The sequence below is a fragment of the Haplochromis burtoni genome, unplaced genomic scaffold (genome assembly GCF_018398535.1).
Source record: "Haplochromis burtoni strain Fernald_Lab_line unplaced genomic scaffold, NCSU_Asbu1 Contig_26, whole genome shotgun sequence".
Lineage (NCBI taxonomy): Eukaryota > Metazoa > Chordata > Actinopteri > Cichliformes > Cichlidae > Haplochromis > Haplochromis burtoni.
In genome coordinates this window covers 2,614,891-2,633,116 of record NW_024582387.1, presented here as the reverse complement: position 1 = coordinate 2,633,116, position 18,226 = coordinate 2,614,891, and the positions used below count along the sequence as shown (strand labels likewise).

The 18,226-nt window shown below is 37.8% G+C and overlaps 1 protein-coding gene across 7 annotated transcripts in view; it reads left to right on the top strand.

Moving 5' to 3' along the window:
- The window catches only part of rap1gapb (RAP1 GTPase activating protein b), a 108,867-nt gene that overhangs the window by 27,892 nt on the left and 62,749 nt on the right, over nt 1-18,226 (top strand). For 3 of the 7 annotated variants that reach the window (XM_014332284.2, XM_014332283.2, XM_014332282.2), the window contains exon 1: nt 13,821-14,009. The exons of 1 other annotated variant lie outside the window; for it this stretch is intronic. In XM_014332284.2, coding sequence (XP_014187770.1) covers nt 13,966-14,009 — 44 coding nt within the window. In that variant the 5' untranslated portion in view covers nt 13,821-13,965. Of the gene's footprint in view, nt 1-13,817; nt 14,010-18,226 lie in introns of those variants that run through there. 3 more of the 7 variants (XM_005917913.3, XM_005917912.3, XM_014332281.2) reach the window with 2 other exon arrangements.

The following is an 18,226-nucleotide window of genomic DNA, read 5'->3' as shown; positions in this document are numbered from 1 at the left end:
TTAATGACAAACTCTAATTTCTTCTACTGCTTGTCATCATTTCAAATGATTAAACTTAACCCTGCTATGGTCTTTGTTTTTTGGTTACACAGGGAGTCTTGCTGGGTCTGGTGGACTTTTGGGGCTAATAATTCAACATATTCAAACCTTTTTTGTTAAAATTCTCAGTAGATGTCTACTTCATCCCATTTGCAAGTAATATAAACAAAACAGGTTAAATGTGTTCCCTTTACCGTTGTTAAATCACATTTATGAATAGGAATGCAACTCATTTTTGCTTTAAATAGAACACACTATATGAGATTTTCCAGATATTTGCGTGGAACAATATCAACTCAGTTGTTAGATAATGTGGTCTGGCTCTGAGATGAGTTGATCTGCCAGGAGCCCAGCAGACTCTGTGGTTGGCCTTAACCAGGGGTGTCAAACATAAGGCCTGAGGGCCAGAATCGGCCTAGCACGGACTCCAATCCGGCAGATGGGACGGCTTTGAAAAATATGAAAGTGGCATCAATTTTGAACATCTTACTGCATTTTCATACATTTAAAACTTTTGCTACTGATAAAGACCTCCCCCAAAGCCATTCACAGTACACCAAAGTAATAGATAAACAATTAAATGACGGAAAAGTTCCTGATTTCACTATTTACTATAAACATTTATGTTTTGGGGTTTTTTTTGTTTGTTTTTAAGTGAATCCTCCTGAAAATTAACAAAAACTTTGTGTTTTATAATTATAGATGAGCAACTAGCTTCTTTTTCTGTAATTTTCACATTAATTTATTGTTTAAACCTGAAAAATCATGGTGAGGGATTAATCTTATTTACTACAGCAGCATTTCTTTATCATGAAAAACTGAGATCTAATATTGAAATTGCACTTATTTTTCTTATAATAATATTTGCAAGCATGTAGAAAAGGGACTTAAGATCCAAGTGGGCTGTATGTTTCCCATGATATAAAATGAGTAATTCTATGCTCAGTTTATATCTATACTGCATAATTCATGCAATATTGGCATCAACCAGGCTCTCTTTGTCAGTCCTCTTTATCACATGTTTGGTTTTTGTTTTTTTAAACTATAGACAGTTTTACAAACTTTATAAGCTCCATATTATTTTCAGTACTACAGTTGAGTGACTTTATCCTTGATTCACTGAAAGCCGATGTAGTGGAAACCACTCTAGCAACAGACAGACAGAGCAACAACAGAGCAACCTGTATAGATTACCATCTTAAATAATTCATGATTTGGCCAACAGATTTCCTACATGGAATGGCAACAGTGTTTTACATGAAAAATTACATTTATCATCATCATCATCATCATCATCATCATCATTATTATTATTATTATTATTATTATTATTATTATTATTATTATTTTGTATCATTTTTACCAAGGTAGGAGGTACGTAAAGCCGAATTAAAGAAACAGACAATAAAATCTTAGAAAATCCACCGTCAGCCGTCACTTATGTGATGTTGTTTTGGTCTGGTTATATTTTTTGTCATATTAAACATGGACTGTTTTTCAGATAATGAGGTCAACACTAAATGGCCTTTTTCTATTCTTCGTTCTTTATATAATATCTATGAACGTGATATTCATACATTTGATCATTTCATTTCCTGTTTTTGGCAGAATTTTGTTGTCTGTCTCTTTTCCTTAACCTTTAAGGAGTTTTATATATCTTTGCATTAATTCAGTGGTGTATTAAAAGATTTTGATAAATGACTTGACTATTGATGTGTTTTTATCTTGCTTAATGCCCAGTGTGGTCTTGACAGTTTGTGCACGGAGGGCACTACTGTATGTCCAGAAATGTTGCCTCTATCTTTTGTTATCTTCTATATTTTTCCTCAGCAATGCTCACTTCTCCCAGTTGGCTATGACCTCTGTTAAGGTAAAGTCAAGTATTCTGGAACTTGGGTCAAGAAATGTTGTACCTGGCACAGGTGTGATAGATGAGCCTGTCAAGAATATGTTGCATATTCTGGGATTCAGTCTCAGTCCAGGGTGACTTTAACTGCCTTAGTATCAGTTACACCAGACCGTGCAGATGTACATATTGCACAATTTTCTGAGCTAAGAAGCTGCTTTTATTTAAGGAGTAACCATTCATCTATTGTCATCCCCAGAATGTAAAGGAGAAAGAGATGATGTATGACCCTGACTACTATTAGAGCAACACAGTTTTATTATGTGGCTGTATTCTTCTGAGTGAGCAGTAGGGGGCAGCATCTTTGGTTAATTCAAGTATATGGGGAAAAAAAACTTTTAAGCTACAGTATTTTGATGTGTGACCTCACCAAACACTTCCCTGATGAGCTTGTTGTCTTGATCGCTGTTTCAAATTCATATTTAAGACAACTTCATATTAATTAATATTAATCAAGGACTTGAGCAGAGCCAAGGTAGACAAAATTGGAACATCCTTCGGATGTATTTTTTAAGGAAAATGTATGCTTCTAGTTTAAAAATTGAGTAATCTTAAATAATCAAGCTGATTAGCACTGCGTCATCTTAGTATAGATTATTTAATTCCACTAGGACAATTTTGTATCAGTAGTCAGGTAATATCAAGTGTTTCTGTCACTTTCTGCTAAAGCTTTGGCAGCCACATTTGTTTCACTTATCTTTTTGTAAACCACCACGAGGCATTTCGGCAAGGAGGGCTATCAGGTTATTGAATAAATCTCTGTTGTCAGTATTCATTTGTAAAGCTTTCTCACACATTTGCAGCCACATTCTTTGTCTGGGCTGCATTACAAGATGTGGTATATGTGCAGAAAATCCAATAACATTGTCAAAGTGCAATTCTGAATAACATTCTGGCTTTTATTGGCACTTATTCATTTGACTTTTCCAGTATTCAAATATTAATGTGTAACTATTTGTCTGCATAAATTCCAGGACCAAATATAAAACAAAAAAACAGTAGTACAAAACATTAATTCACAATGCATTGAAATGATAGGAGATCACTGGACAGCTCTTTTCTCTATATGTACTAGATTTCCCATCTAGTTGTGTAATAGTTAATATGGCTGTGTACCAGGGAATGTCTGCACCCAGCAGTGAAGTAGCTGAATGATGTGTTATTTGAAGTGTAAGGTTGTTACAAATCTGCGTTGCTCTTTGTTTCAGCAGAAGCTGATTACAAATATTCAGGCACAATGCAATGCCTGTATTTCACTTTTGTCTTGCCATTAGTATTGGTTTTATCCCATCATTCATGCAAATAGCTCAAAACTCACCCAAACCTTCCTTAACATACACACATAAACTGATTGTTGAGAAGTAATCTTTGGTAATTGATATTTACATTATACCATGAATAAAAAGATGAAGCTTTTCTTATTCTGTTCTGTTACATACAAATTAAAGGCACAATGGTTAGCTGCAGTCTTTTGTCATAAGCACTTCTCACAAATTCTCTATAGAAATTCTTAATCAGCTATGAGCTATTTTATTTTAACCAAAATATGCTGAGTGTGCCCATGACAATAATGCTGCACTTCCCCCAGACAGTCATTAATAAAGCCTTGTGGTTGTGAAAGGAATCACTGATAATTCACCATTATTGCCAGCAGCCCAAAGGGACCCTCTAAGAGTCTGAGTTAAACTCATTACAGGCTTGACTATGCAAGGTTATGGCTTCTCTGAGGAATATTGCCTCCTTCTAAATTTTTGTCCCATGGATTGCCATCATTTAAACTTTTTCTGATAGATAGATTGCGTAACCTTGCGTCATCACCAGCCAGACTATAAGACAATAATAATGAAATTCAAAGAAGCAAAGGAAAATATCATTATCTGTAATAATATGGGAGCGATGTTTTTTAAAGACGGCAGTTCCTCAGTCTTTTGTAAGCATTGGAATCCAGACAATATTTCTTTAGCAGTGAGGTGCATTATGGGAATGATATCAACCTTTTACTGAATAACACTGGATCAGTTCAGGTAGCCAAAATCTATGGATTATGTTGAGTGTAATATTTAAAATAAAACGTATATTTTAAATAAAACACACTTAACTGCAAGCAACTAAAAGCAATTGCAACAATCTCATCATTTTTAAATTTGCATGTTGCCTGTTGCTTGGAAGATAAACTGTGTGTATAAATGACTGAGCAGCTATATCTGATGTTGTGGAGTCTATTCTGGGAGCACATCTGAGTTATCTAAATGGCTGCTTGGATTCCCTTAAGGGTTGACACATTTTTTTAAGATAAGGTAAAACAGATAATGAGTAAGGCACTGAGGATATCAGCAAAAATGTTTTCAAATATATATATATATACAGTGCCTAAAAAATGTAAAGATCACTTTTTAATCAGAGTAAGGTATGAAGTTAGTTAAACTTCTGAGATATTGATCTGGTCAGTTAAATAGCAGAGGGAGTTGTTAAGCACTTTCAGCTGCGCTACGGCACTGGAGGGGCAACCGTGAGACAACCCCTAAAACAGGAATGTTTTTGCAGGTTGGAGGCCACTGACATTTGTACTTATTTAATTATGTTGACTGGCCATCAGCAGGGCCAGTATCTGCTCCTTTGTGTGAAGAAACACATTGAGTTCTGATCCGTACAAAATGACCAACAGCAGGCCACTGATGTGAATGTCTCTGACCATGTGAGGGTGGCCTGAGGGGTCTGACATCCTCTATTCGGCCCTGTGCTCACTGCCTGGCACTGTGGAGCCCAGTGGGTATTTGCTATAGAATACTATAATGTAACAGACATGGAAGGGTTTGAGGAAGCCTTGGAGAACATCATGCTGCCTGCATCATTATTCAGGGTGACCAGTAAATGAAGCAAAGACCTCTAATTCTAGGTGACAATGCACAGACTGCCAGTAAGTATTGGGATGAGATCCTTGGACCCACTGCCAGACCGTACACTGGCACAGAGGGTTCTGGGTTCCTCTCGGTGCCTGGTCTCAAATGGCGAGAGTATGCAGGCAGTTCCTGCAGGATAAAGCAATTGATACCACTGACTGGCCCTCATGCTACCTTAAACCAATAGAAAACCTCTGGGACATTATGTTTCAGTCCATCCAATGCTGCCAGGTTGCACCTTTGACTATCCAGGCACCATAATCCAGATCTGGGAGAAGACCCCTAAGTAAGTGTCTCATTAGGAGCATGTCCCAGTGTTGTCAGGCATACAGAAAAGCACAGGAAAAAACATTTTGAGTTTCTGCAGAATGGACAGAATAGTCTGACGCATCATTTTTTCACTTTGATTTTCAGGGTATCTTTGAATTCAGCCCTCTGTAGGTTGATCATTTTCATTTCAATCAGACTATGTGGATTTCTTTCCTTTCCTAATACATTTCACAGTACTTATTAGTATAGATATCCATTAAGATTCCACTGAAGTTCTATACCACACATGCTTAACTTATATCTAATGTGAGCTGCATGCATGGACATACACAGAAAAAAAGACAGGAAAAAATTGAGTTAAGTTTCAGGTGTTTGTGTGCATACAGTATATTGTAATGTGTTTTGTATTTGTTTTCCATGTGCAACAACGGTATAATTCTTGCAGCATCCAGGTCCAGTGACATAGGTGCCTCTGCATTCAAGTCCAGAGTCCAGTTTTTTAGTCAAAGATTCCAACAATCTTTCTTGTCTCTGGTTTTCTTCACTCTGCCATGTATATTTTACCGGGTGCACAGAGAGGTGAGATTTGATCTGAGGGTATTAACAGCTGTCACAAGGTAGAGATAAGAAATGACTATGGTGTAGGATCACATATGCACGTATACCAATCTGAGGTGTTAAAAAGAAAGAAAGAAAAAAAGAACTCTGAGTATAGAACTCTTTAGCATGTAATGCAAATCTATGTGGGTGTTATTGTTGTAGAAATAAATTCACTTTTCCTTAATGAAAGCTATTTCCAAGAGGAAACATGCGTTGAAAATTATGTTCTAACTACTAATTGCATGTCCTGAAATGAGCATTCTTTACATTAATCTCTGGGATGCAGAACAAATGTGCACTGCAGTTACATCCATCTATGCTACATCCATGCTGTATGGAATGACTCAAAGCAATGTATTCATCGTCATTCACTTATTTTCATTTACATGAAGCTCTTTATTTAAATTGGTGTATTGCGACTTTGTCTAATGACACGATATTTTAAATTCTGCTCTTTTACTGAGGGACTCGGACACTGGGCGATAGAGTGAATTTAAAATTTATTTAATCTTACATTTATTCCCCTCCTGTATGTGATGTGACCTTGTGCTGTCTGTTGTCTGTCCCTTTGCGTTGTGGATATGGTGGGTGAGCTTTAGTCTTTGTATGAACAGTAGAGAGATGGGTTTTTATACCAGAATTAAAAAATGTATGCATGTTGAAAGCAGCTCATCTAACAGTCCTATAACTATATCTCTAATGTACCCTTGCAAGCATTTCTCCTCTGGTGGATTACTACCAGCGAAACTTCAGAGTTTGGATGCAGAATGAAGGGGATTGTTTTGTTTATGACTTTACTGCACAGGGCCCTTGTAGACATCTGTGTTTTCTAACAACTCCCACCAGGCGAGCTGTTTTTAGAAGCACCTGTTTACTGAATAAAATCACATTTTCCTGTGGTAAATTTTGAATATTTGTATACATCCAATTTTGTCTCACTAGATATGTAATATTTATTTTCACACTTTGAGTTGTTATTTTTTACGCATATGCACTTTTTTTCGCACTGGGAAATAAGTGGTGCATATATCCAGGCACAAAATCAGAACAGTCCAATTGATGGATCTGACTAACATTCCTGTGACTGACAACCTCTCCCAGTGACTGTGTCATGCTCAGACGTTTTCGTATTCGAGCAACTGTACAAATGCCCAGCTGGAGTCTGGGAGCCCTACAAGGGTCAGGGATCGGACATCGCCTGCATCATCAGATTTGGTGAAATGTCACAGTGGGAACAAAGGCAAATGAAAGAGCTGCTTTTCCCTTTGATGCTGCAACTGAAGTTGAGGGCCATGGCCAATGTTCATGAAGCTGTGTGAATGCTCATAGAGACATTGGAGTGAAAAGGACATTTACCTTCAGATGCTGTTACAGTTCGACATAACTCAGGGGGTTGTAATTTGTAAGAAAAATAAAAACTCAGTGTGTTAAAAGCAAAGCATCCATGTGCAGTGCAGTTTTTTTGAGAGTGTCTGTATTTGGGCATGTGTGTGTCTTTACTTTTGGAGCCATCATTTAAAGTAGCTTTTAGCTGGAACGCATCTTTGTTTGTTATAAATTAAATGAGCTGCCATTTGCCTGTAAAGCTGTACATTTCAATCATTTAAGTTGTTTCATTGAATTCTTTATAAGAAAGTGAAATCCAACTATCAGGGTTTTTTTAAAAATTTCTTTTATAACACAATCAAGAGCTAAATTGGAGCTGGAATTGGAGCTAAAATTAAAAGTGCGTTATTTTGACTGAACTGATGTCTTAACCATCAGTTTAACTATCCATCCGATCTGCCTATTACAGCCACATACATAGAGGTTTGTAACCATTTTTAAAATCACATCAAGTGGGTTTGAACATTTTTGCTGCGCACAGTATGACTGCAGTAAGTGTCAAGTGATCCTTTATCGGAGCTTGTTATTGTTGCCGGCAGTACCGTGGACAGCAACTACAGACTACAAATGCACAATATACTTCATTGTATTACAAGTCCAGTGTTGCTGGGAGACAGCAGCATCCTCGCTTTCACTAGCTTTGTATGAGACTGCTTCTCGTAAGCAGGATGTCAGTGACTGTCTCAGCATCTTCATGAAATAGATGTAGTTTTTGTAAAAAAAAGATAAAAAATGTCTGATTAGTTGTGAATATCAGAACAGACAACAGCCTTCTTCTAGTCAGTAGCTGGGACCGCATCTGCATGTTAATTTTGCAGATGGAGTAAGCGTCTAATGAGAGGTGAAAATAGGAACAGCTTGTTGTGCAGGACAGAGAACCAAAACAGGGAGTTTATAAAGTGTGGACCCACTCCTGAAATTCGGAGAAATTATCTCCAATTGAATATCCGGGAGCACATTCAGCATGAATTTAAGCTGTGGCAGCAGCTCCTGAGCCATGCAGATCGCCAAAGAAGATATCCCCCAAAAGAAAGACTGTGCATTATGAAGGTCTTGAAAAATGTAATATGGATGATAGGCCCACAACTTTGATCAGTTGGTCAGGGAGTTCTTTGTGAAAGCATTTGCAGCTGTGCCACTAGATCAAGAGAAATACCAAGCAACAAAAGAGTGAGGAATCTGAATCTGAATTTGGAAGCTGTGTAGCCAGACTCCATGATAAATAGAGGCTCTGAAGATGAAGCATGCTGGGACTTTATTAAAACTGGAGATAATGGACCAATGATAATTTCTGATAATCTGTGGTCTTTCATTCTTACTACTTCACATCTAACAACTTGAATGGCAACAAGAACGAAACCTCCAATCAGCCTGTCCATGTCATTTCAGTGTTGTTGACAGTGGACAGACCCTGAGGTCTGAGTAAATGATTATTTTGATGTGGCTGCATCATTAGAAATCTATCGCTGCCTCTTCTTGGTCCTTATCTAAGCCTCTCATGTGTATAAATCAAAGTCAGGCCCTAGCGGGGTATCTGTTGCTTCTCCATCTGCCAAGTCATTAATCCAAGGATGTGACCCACGGGCAGGCTTCTCCCATTTGGTTCACCCATTGTTACATGAAAAATAATCTTGGTTTCTCTCCCGCTCCTCCACTGTCTGCATCTTTCTTTTATTTGTTCTAATGGGCTCCTGCTCCGGATTTTGACCCCGGAGGATGAGTTACGTGTTGTGCTGGGGATGTTCAGTGGGATTGTGTGTGTCAATGCTCTGTAAATTGCTACACTGTGCATTCAGTCTGTGCTCCAAGGGCACGTTCACAGACTCTTCCACTCCTACGGTGATTTGTAACTTCACATTTCTTCTTTGTCTCCTCTCCAATCCAAGTCTAATGACTATAAATGGACTGCATAAAAGACACAGAGTAGAAATAGAGACAACTGTGTCTTGTCATGCCTAATCATGCCATATATACCCACACCCCTGTTGCCAATCTTGGACATGTACTCCGTTTTTTTTCTCATCTTTTTTTTTTCTTATTTTCTCGCTTTTTTTTTTCTTTTTCCGGAGACTCCCTCACATCCCTCTGTTATCATCGCCCGGAGAGAAGTTGTGAAATTCATGACATTCAGATCTAGCGGGGCAGGCTGATGGAGGACAAGAATAGTCTTCCGAGATCCTTCTGGAATCAGTCTGTCTTTGATGAGCAAGTAATTCAATGTCAGCGCCTCCGATAATCTCGCTCTTCTAATTTGTAGTAGAGAGAAAGTCTCATTTGTTGCATTTGGTTACGGAAGAGTGGATACCTCTGTGCTGCCTGTTTCTGCTCGGTAACCTTACAACCGTACTGACCAGTAATCTGTCCGCAGCCTGAAACAGAATATTGGACATTGTTATGAAGATATAAGGAGATAAAATCTTAATGCTTTGTTCATCAGCTAGTGCGTGTCCTACTCTCGCTCCTTCTCGTTGCTGTGAAACTCATCGTAGGCGGGAGAGACTGTTGCTTGAAGGGAGCAGTCTATCTGCTTAAAATTCAAAGTTGTCTGTGTCAAACGGAGCTCTCAAACAGCCCCTGAGACACTCAGAAGCTTGAGAGGATGAAAAGTAGTTCCCCTGGCTAACAGTGAGGGGTAGTGGTGCTCCAATCCAACTTCATTAATCTTATGCCTTCCCTTTATTTTCACTTTCCTTTGTGTAGTTCCTGCATAACATTCTCAGTTCTTTGTTGATGATTCAGTTGCACACTGAGTACTGAATAATGTGTGCTATTTGTAATTTAGAAATTTGTCATCTTGTTGCCTCCGAAATGTAAATAAAGAGAGCTATTATTTTACAATTTTTATTCCCTGCTGTGTTTGTGATGCCGACCTTGTACGGTTGCAGAGACATAAAAAAGAAGGGGAAAAAAAGATTAACAGTGCCTAACAGTACAAATTTTGGTGCAGAAAGTTTGACAAGAAGGAAGAGCAAACATGAATGTAGGCATTTCAAGTCACAGAGGCAGAAAGTGTCCTTACGATCTTGTCAGGGGTGTAGTTGTGTGCACAGCTGGTAAATATTTAATGTGTTGGTGTTCTGCTTTGCTGTTCCCACTGGTGAGGAACTGCACTGTAACAATGCAATAGCCCCTTAAACCTTTAAGTCTATTTAAGAGGAACTTTTGCTGCTCTTAAAATATTTTCACCCATAGAGTTTGGATGTCTAAAGAGCTTCAGAGCAAAATGTGCTTGCCCTCACTAAATTATGGAATTTAAAAAAGCATGATCTTTTTATTTGGGATGATTTAAAATAAATATTTTTTCAATAACATAAAAATGTCTGTTTTAACAAAACAGTTTACATCAAAACCACAGTTTTTTATATAAAGGATATACATAGCAGTGGGTGTGGAAAGTGAAGCTGCTGTCTTTACATGGCCAGCAGGGAGAACATCCTTTAATCATTTAGGATGATAAAGCAGGGCTTTGTTTAGGTGGAGCTCACCTTATGACTGACAGGCTGCTATCATGCAGGACTCTTGCATGATAACATTGGTTACTTGGTCAGATCCGCGACAATTTTCAAAATAATAACATGGCACCACTGAAAATGCTCAGCTTGGTTCTTCACAACAGAACTTAACATAAGTGGTTTTGTCTGATTTGGTGATGCTCACATTTTACTGTCTCCAGCGTGTCAAACCTTTTCCTTATTTAGAGGAATTTTACAGCCTGCACAAAGCCAAGAATACTCCCATTAAACCCAGCTGTACTTTAACACCGGTGAAACCTTGATTTCTGTATTATTTATGTACAGTGCCACTTTAAGTCTTAATAAAGTTCAAAGAAAATCAAACCCTGAACAGTTGCCAATGGCATTCTAGGACTTGCAGTTCATCATTACCTTTAAGCACCACTGGAGCAAAGCGTAGCTTCAGAGCACCACTAACATAGCAGTAAACTTCGAGTCTTGGTAAACTACCGCACATCAGGTTATTGTGTATATATTTATTTATATTTCTTCATTTATTTTTATATAGTTCTATATTGTGTATTTTGTTGTACAGTTATTTTATTTTCAACTTTAATTTATATATTTTATCTTATTCTTTCCCAGTTAAATTTACCCTTCATTCTAATTTGTGTTGTACAGTTATTTCATTTTTAACCTTAATTTATATTTTATTCCTTCCTAGTTAAATTTACCCTTTTTAATTTTTCATATTTATTTCCTATCTTATTCATAGCCTTTTCCTTTTTTGTTTTCTTTAGGTCACGAGCAGTTGTCCAAGCATTTCACTGCATATCGTACTGTGTATGACTGTGTACGTGACAAATAAAATTTGAATTTGAATTTGAGGTAGTGATTTAAAACACTTGCCTGCAGCAAGAACAGCATTGCTAACTGCAATGTAAACTGCAAAGCTACTAAGTTCCTGCACCTTGTGGATAACGAGCGTCTTTAGTGTTCTTACTCTGTCTCCTGCTCTCAAGGTGATTTATATTTTTCTACTGCTGGATGGGGTGGATTGAACCTCATCTCACAGAGGGCACCTTCTCATTACTCTGGACCTCCTTCCATTGCCAGTCAAGTCCTCAAAGTCAAGGCAGGCTCGTTGTTTAGCCAGCCTGCCATGTCTCCTGAATGAAGCGACAGACATGGACTAATTACACCTGGCTGCCCTTTCCCTTTCACCTGTCTCACACAGATCAGTCTGAGTGAATAGTTTTCTTTTTTCCCTTTTTTTTGGTAATACATCATCACGAAGGGCATCTTTTGAGAGACACGAAGGAAAAGCAACAGCAAAAGGAGCTTTTGAAACTACATTTCTGGACACCAGTAATAAGTTTGTTAGCACAAGTCTGACTCCGGAGAATTGTTCTGTGAGAGACGTGTCATGTCATTATCAGCAGAGGAAGTAGGGCGAGCTGACTGTAATAGAGGAGCAGCCTCTATAAAACATTTTTCTCTAGAAGCTAATTTTTGATTATAGATTATTTATTAAAATGTATAATAGTCAGAGTCAGTGTGAAGTCTGATAAACAGGTTATATGACAAGATGTAAGAGGAATCAAGACCAGACATGAGGAAGGAAAGAGAGTCAAGAGGAAAGAAAATGAGAGGGGACAAGGAGGAAGAGATATCAGAGAACATCCTTTTTTTTTTAAGTCATTATAAGCAGACTTGTTCCAGCAGATTGGCAGAGATATAATTTTCCACATATCCTAATGTGTGTATCACTTTGACACCTATCTCTTTTTGAAATATTCAGCAGGATCAAGTAGAATTACATTGGTTTTAGTGACGATATCTGACTTTTTTTGTCTTTTGGGAGATGTGTGATCACAGAAAAACACGTGAATGTCTTTTTCGAGCTTGAATTGCCAGGCCAAAAATAGTTCAAGTAAGATGAGAGACTTGCATCTATCAGATCTCATCCTCTTTTGAAGTCTAACTCGGGAGGGAGCAAGCTCAGATGTGGACCTGGAAATTTGATAACTAAGATATTCTTGAGCAAAATTAGTTTTTTATTTACACAGCTTTTACTTTGATTTTTGGGATTTTTTTCAGTTGCAAGAACTCAAACAGTTTATTTGCTTTCAAGTAATCATTTTCATGGTGGCAAAGGATAATTTTGTCAGACCTCAGTCAAATTAGTATGAGTCATGACAAATGAGTGATTGATGTAAGCTGGAATAGCACCTTATTAAAACATATATAATTCATGCCACTTCACATTTTTCACTTCAAAGTATTAGAAAAGATGTTAAATTCTGTAAATATATAATCAAGGTGCTACTATTAATGCATCATCTGTGACTACCCCCGCTGTGGGATAGTTTTACATAGTAAATCTCAGAATTCGCAGATTCAGGTGTGTCATACACACTGAGGCAGTCAGCTGAACACACCAGATGAGCAGCGGGGAAAAGGCAAATTCCAGAGAACTTTCCAAAGGGTGATACATAATCATGACTGGGCTATAAACAAAGAATAAGTAGCACAGGGAGTCTAAAAAAGGAAAAAAAAACACAAGATCTACCAAGTGGCAAAATAATGATGAATGCACTGGGAACAGGTGTAGCAGAAAATTGGAGAGAAGCCTGAAAAACACTAGAAGTAAACCTAACAAGAGTTGGCATAACGGAAGAATAGAAAATAAGAGAGAAAGTGACAAAACTAATTTCCAGAACCATGACACTGTTTAATATTTTCTGCCATTAAATAGCGAATCAAAAGATTTGCTTGGAACAGTTTATTGGGGTTTAGCGTCTTGGTTCAAAATGGAGGAGTAGAAATTACACCAGCGACCCTCTAACTTGGGGGGTGAACATAATAGCTATTAAAAATATATATATAATTAAAGCTCTTTAGAGTTAAAAAATAATGCACATTCACATGTGTCCATAGCTGTTTCCTCCATTCTTAGTTTAACACCTTGAGGAAGATGCCTTTTGTGGGACACTGGCTAATGTAGGGATTTTTTTGCCCTCTTGCTGTCAGAAGTGGGAATGAAAACGGTGTGTTTGAATTCAAGAAATCATTGTGGTTGTTTCCAGGACAACAGAACAAGACAGCTGGACGCACCTTTCTCTTAATCTGGCAGAGATAGGAGCTACTTAGTCAGAGAGCACAGAGGAGACAGAAAGAGGGAGGGCTGGGTTGTGTACACACACACATAAAATACCAAAAACACACACACTCAGTGAGGGCTGAGTCAAGGAGGGAGGAGAGAAGAGAAAGAGTTAGAGGTGTAGAAAGGAAGCAGAGGCGCACAGAGAAGCTAAGAGAAAAAGAAAAAGGAAGAGGTATGACAGTCCTTGTGTTGTAGTCTGCTCTGATCCTGCACACCACAGGGAAGCCTCATCAGCCATTCAGCAGGATGTCTCAGAGGAAAAGGAGTTTCACATTTGGAGCTTATGGAGGGTAAGATAATAGAGGACTAATCTGTCGGAACATCAATTGATTTTGCAGTTTGCCAGTTGACAGTTGACACTGCTGTCACAGCAGTGTACATGTACCTGTTGCATTGTATTGCCAGCCCTGGAGTAGTGAGAGGAAGGTGTGACAGCTCTGGGACTAGTACTGCATCTGCTCAGCAGCTGCTGAATTAGCTAACAAGGTCATTGACTGGCAGAACTGTGCACTCTTAATTTACACGTGAACCATTAGTAGGGGAAGCTACAAAAGTGCTACAAGGGGAGGTTTGCATATGGTTGCCTCAGTCATGGTGATCTGTTCATCTGTCTTTTTAAAGACCTCACTACTTGTAAGGTATTTAAAAGTAACTGTAGTCAACACAACAGTCTAAATGTATATAACTGGTAGCTTTAAACAGCTTCTAAATCCATACAGATATGTGATCGATAAGGTTATTCAAAGTGCAAACCGTTTTTATTCCAGCAAATAAAGCACTGATTGCCTGTCATTAACCAAAGTGGTGCATAATTAAATATGTGTGATGCTTACTTGATACTGAATAAGGAAGTCAGTGATTGGTGGCAGGGAATAACTAAATACTTCATTAGTATGGGTAAAACAGTGAGAAGAGGTAATTATCTCGACTTTGTATAGTTCCACACTTTTATTAATGTGACAGATGATTTTGAAGCAGTCAGAGTATGGATATTTGAGATGTGCTTTGGTTTATGAACAATGAATAGTGCATTACAATTCATGAGGCAGTGAAATTATTTTAATGTTGTGTCTTGCAGCCTGTGAGTTCTGCCAAGTCAGCCTAGAAAACACTCACGAGACACAAATTTGACATTTTTGTTGTAGAAGTCAGTTTGAAAGGTAGTCTGAGTGCACAAGCAGACACGGGCAACCAATAGCAGGCAAGGAAACATTTGTAGGGCACAGAAACAGCATTTCTGAAACAGCAACAGGCTTTTTGTAATAAAATGAGCAGTGAGATTCAAGGAATGGTCCAAAATAGATATGGAGTGGTGTGATGAAAGTGCACTCACTGTCACCTGAACTGCACTCATCAGATTCTTTTTTTATTTATTTTTTTATTTTTTTATTAAGCCTACCACAGATTTGTGTTTTATTTAACTTGATGGGTTTCATATTATCAAATAAGTTAAACATACAGCAATGTTTACATTGAGTTTCTTTTCTGTCAGACATAAAGGGCAGGAGTCAGATTACAATAGATGAATAGTGAGAAAATGATCCCAGACCTTAGATGTTAGTTCATCCAGCTGAATGCGCTCATTGCTTGACGAGGCGCCTGTCATCCATCCACAATTCTCAAGAAGCGCCACTCGTCCTATAGTATTGTTCAGGCCTACACACGATGATTGCCTTATGATTCACCCAAGCTGTGCTCAAGGTTAAGGCTAAAGTCATATTTGCTGGCACTTTTCCCATTTTCACAGCACAACCTTTATGCATGCTATTTGAAATGTCACCAAATTCTTACTCCTAAAGTACTGAACAATATTCAGTTGAAACCATTTTGTAAAATTGTTAACATAAGACCAGAGTTACAGATACATTTATAATGAACAAAATGATAAAGAAAAATAAACTTGCAACTGGTTGGCAGGTGGCATGAGGTTTCTTGTTGTTGATGGTGAAATTGGTCACAAAATGTGCATGGTGTTACTCTGGAAAAACTTCTGGCAATTGCTTTGATTGCTAGCAGACTTGTGTGTTTGCATGACAGATAACATCTTGTCTTGAAACCACTGCAAGCTCACTGAGTGATACTGTAACTGTGAAGAGTGTGACACAAACCAGAAATGGAGAGCATGTCCTTAGGGGGAAAATGTGCATTTGCTATCAGAAGGAGGGTGCCATAGATACTGATATGTCATATTAGATAGGAAAGAAAGACAGAAAGTAAAGTTAGATACTGTTATTATTTTGGAGGGAGTGGTCCTGTTGGTTGACACTATCACTGTCATGCTACAATCAGTAATGTGATTTTAAGACATGCTGATGCATTTGTCATATTATTGTATTACTGTCATAATACTTCTCAACTCAAACACTTTTATTTGCAGGACGAATTAATCTCATTTGATGATGAATGGGATTAATTTGTTCGGCATATGACTCTTTGACTTCGAAGTGGATTTTTAATCCTCAGTAGTGTGTGCAAGCCAATCAACGACAAGAAAAGCTTATCTCTTCCTTTCTGTACTTGACACATTAGAGTAATTTGTTGAATTATAAGCTGGCTAAACTACTAACTCACTGACATTTTGGTTTTTGTAAACTGGTATTGTAACAAGTGCAAATGAAATTGTTACTATCACCTGAAAACTAAATGCTGTATTCAGCTGTTTTAAATCTCATTTATATAAACATTACATTTGCATTTGTTTCAGTCTGTTACAATCATTTGGTTAGGGCAAGCGAGTGCCTGCAGTTATTTGTCCCACTATAATGTTTTCTCACATTAGGTTGTAGACATTTGATTTTAAATTCAGGAGATTTGTAGCACTGTGCTCACAAGTCTTCTTCTTTTTCACACAAACCAAACCTGAATCTGTTGGAAAGCTCTGTTTGGCTGGGTGTCACGAGAATGAACTGAATCAATTATTTATTATATGAATTGTGGAATAAAAGCAGCAAAATCAGTGGTTGACTCCTAAAGTGCATTGTAACACTCAGCTTGGCTGAGTTGTTAGATAAAGGTGGCCCACTCCAGTTTTGTCCTCGCAGTGCACTGCTGGAACAGTCAAGTTTAGTGTTTATCTGGTATTTGATTTTGTTTCTTACACATTTACTTTGCCCTAACTCTTCCCAGCTATCTGTGATCCAGTCTAGTCTTATGTGTGCTTCTGTACAATCAAAAGCCTGGGGATCCTTTAAAAGCATGCATCTGTGTTAGATGAATTAGTGTGTGTTTGTTTCAAGAAAAGAAACGAGCTTTTTCATTTTAATTTGGTTTGTTTTGCAATTGCTTGGGAAATCTGTCTCTGTTGTTAAAAGCCTTGTTGTTGAAAAGCGTATCTCTGGGGAAATAATTTCCTAATGAATAACATTGAAAGGATTCTTAAACAGAAATGGATGGAGCCCAGACCTAGACCATAACATTACCATTCTGCATTTGTTATTTTGTAGTTATTTTGTAGCAGATTAATTTCCGCATACAATTTAAGGGTAATTGCTGTTAGCGGATAGCAACATGGCTATTTCTTTAAAGTGCTTGTAAACAGCTGCAAGGAAAAATGGATGAGGTGGAAAACAACTGGAAATTGCCTCCTATTTGAGCAATTTTACTATCTCCTGTGCCAGCTTCCTTGCTGATATTTTTTCCTTTCTGAACTATGTAAATTTAAAGCAAGCGATTAGGTGAAGTAGGACAGATGATTTAAAAAAATAGAGACTTGGTTATGGTTGAGATATTTTTAACTTTACTATAGGGAACTTTGAACAATATAATACCAAGCTGATGAGTGAATTTCCAAAATTTGAGCTTGTGATTGTAATTATAGAAGCCAGAAATAGTAAGCCAATGATGCTGGTATGTTTACAGGTTTTAGGTTACAGATGGTTGGTTTCCTGCTGGTGAGTAAAGTCTGCTTTAAGCCTAGAGAGAAATGGCAACGGTTCAGCCATGTGAAAGATGATTGGATTGTGCACATATCTGACTGCTCTGTTACAATTTCCCTTGCAGGTATTATACGGTAGCTACCTGAAAATGGTGTTGAGGAGGCTAGTGTGACTGTACAAACAGCCCACCTTTTGTTCTTTGCTATTTTCATCCCTCCAACATTATGTAATGTCGGTTTTTTTTTGTGTGGCTGTGCTTAAGCTGATGGGGAGGTTACTGCTTTGTTTTTTAAGGACCCTAAAAAGTGATCACATACAGCAACCCACAATCTGTTTGTGGATTCTGGTGGAAATATTGCTAAATCAGCTTTTCTTAAATCAATACTACACATTTCAAACCTCAGAGAAAATCACAGAAAATATGAATATAAAATTAAAAACTTGAGAATACTATGATTGTGTGTGTGCTTTGTGTGAGATTGGTAATCACTGTAGAGCCAAATGATAGAGCCTGGACAGTCAAACTCCTACTCTCTTTTGAAGGTTATGTGGTCAGAGAGATCGGAGAGATGGACCTGGAGAGGTCACTGGGTTTAAAGTGAACAGCCTCACAAAAATAATTTGGATTAGGG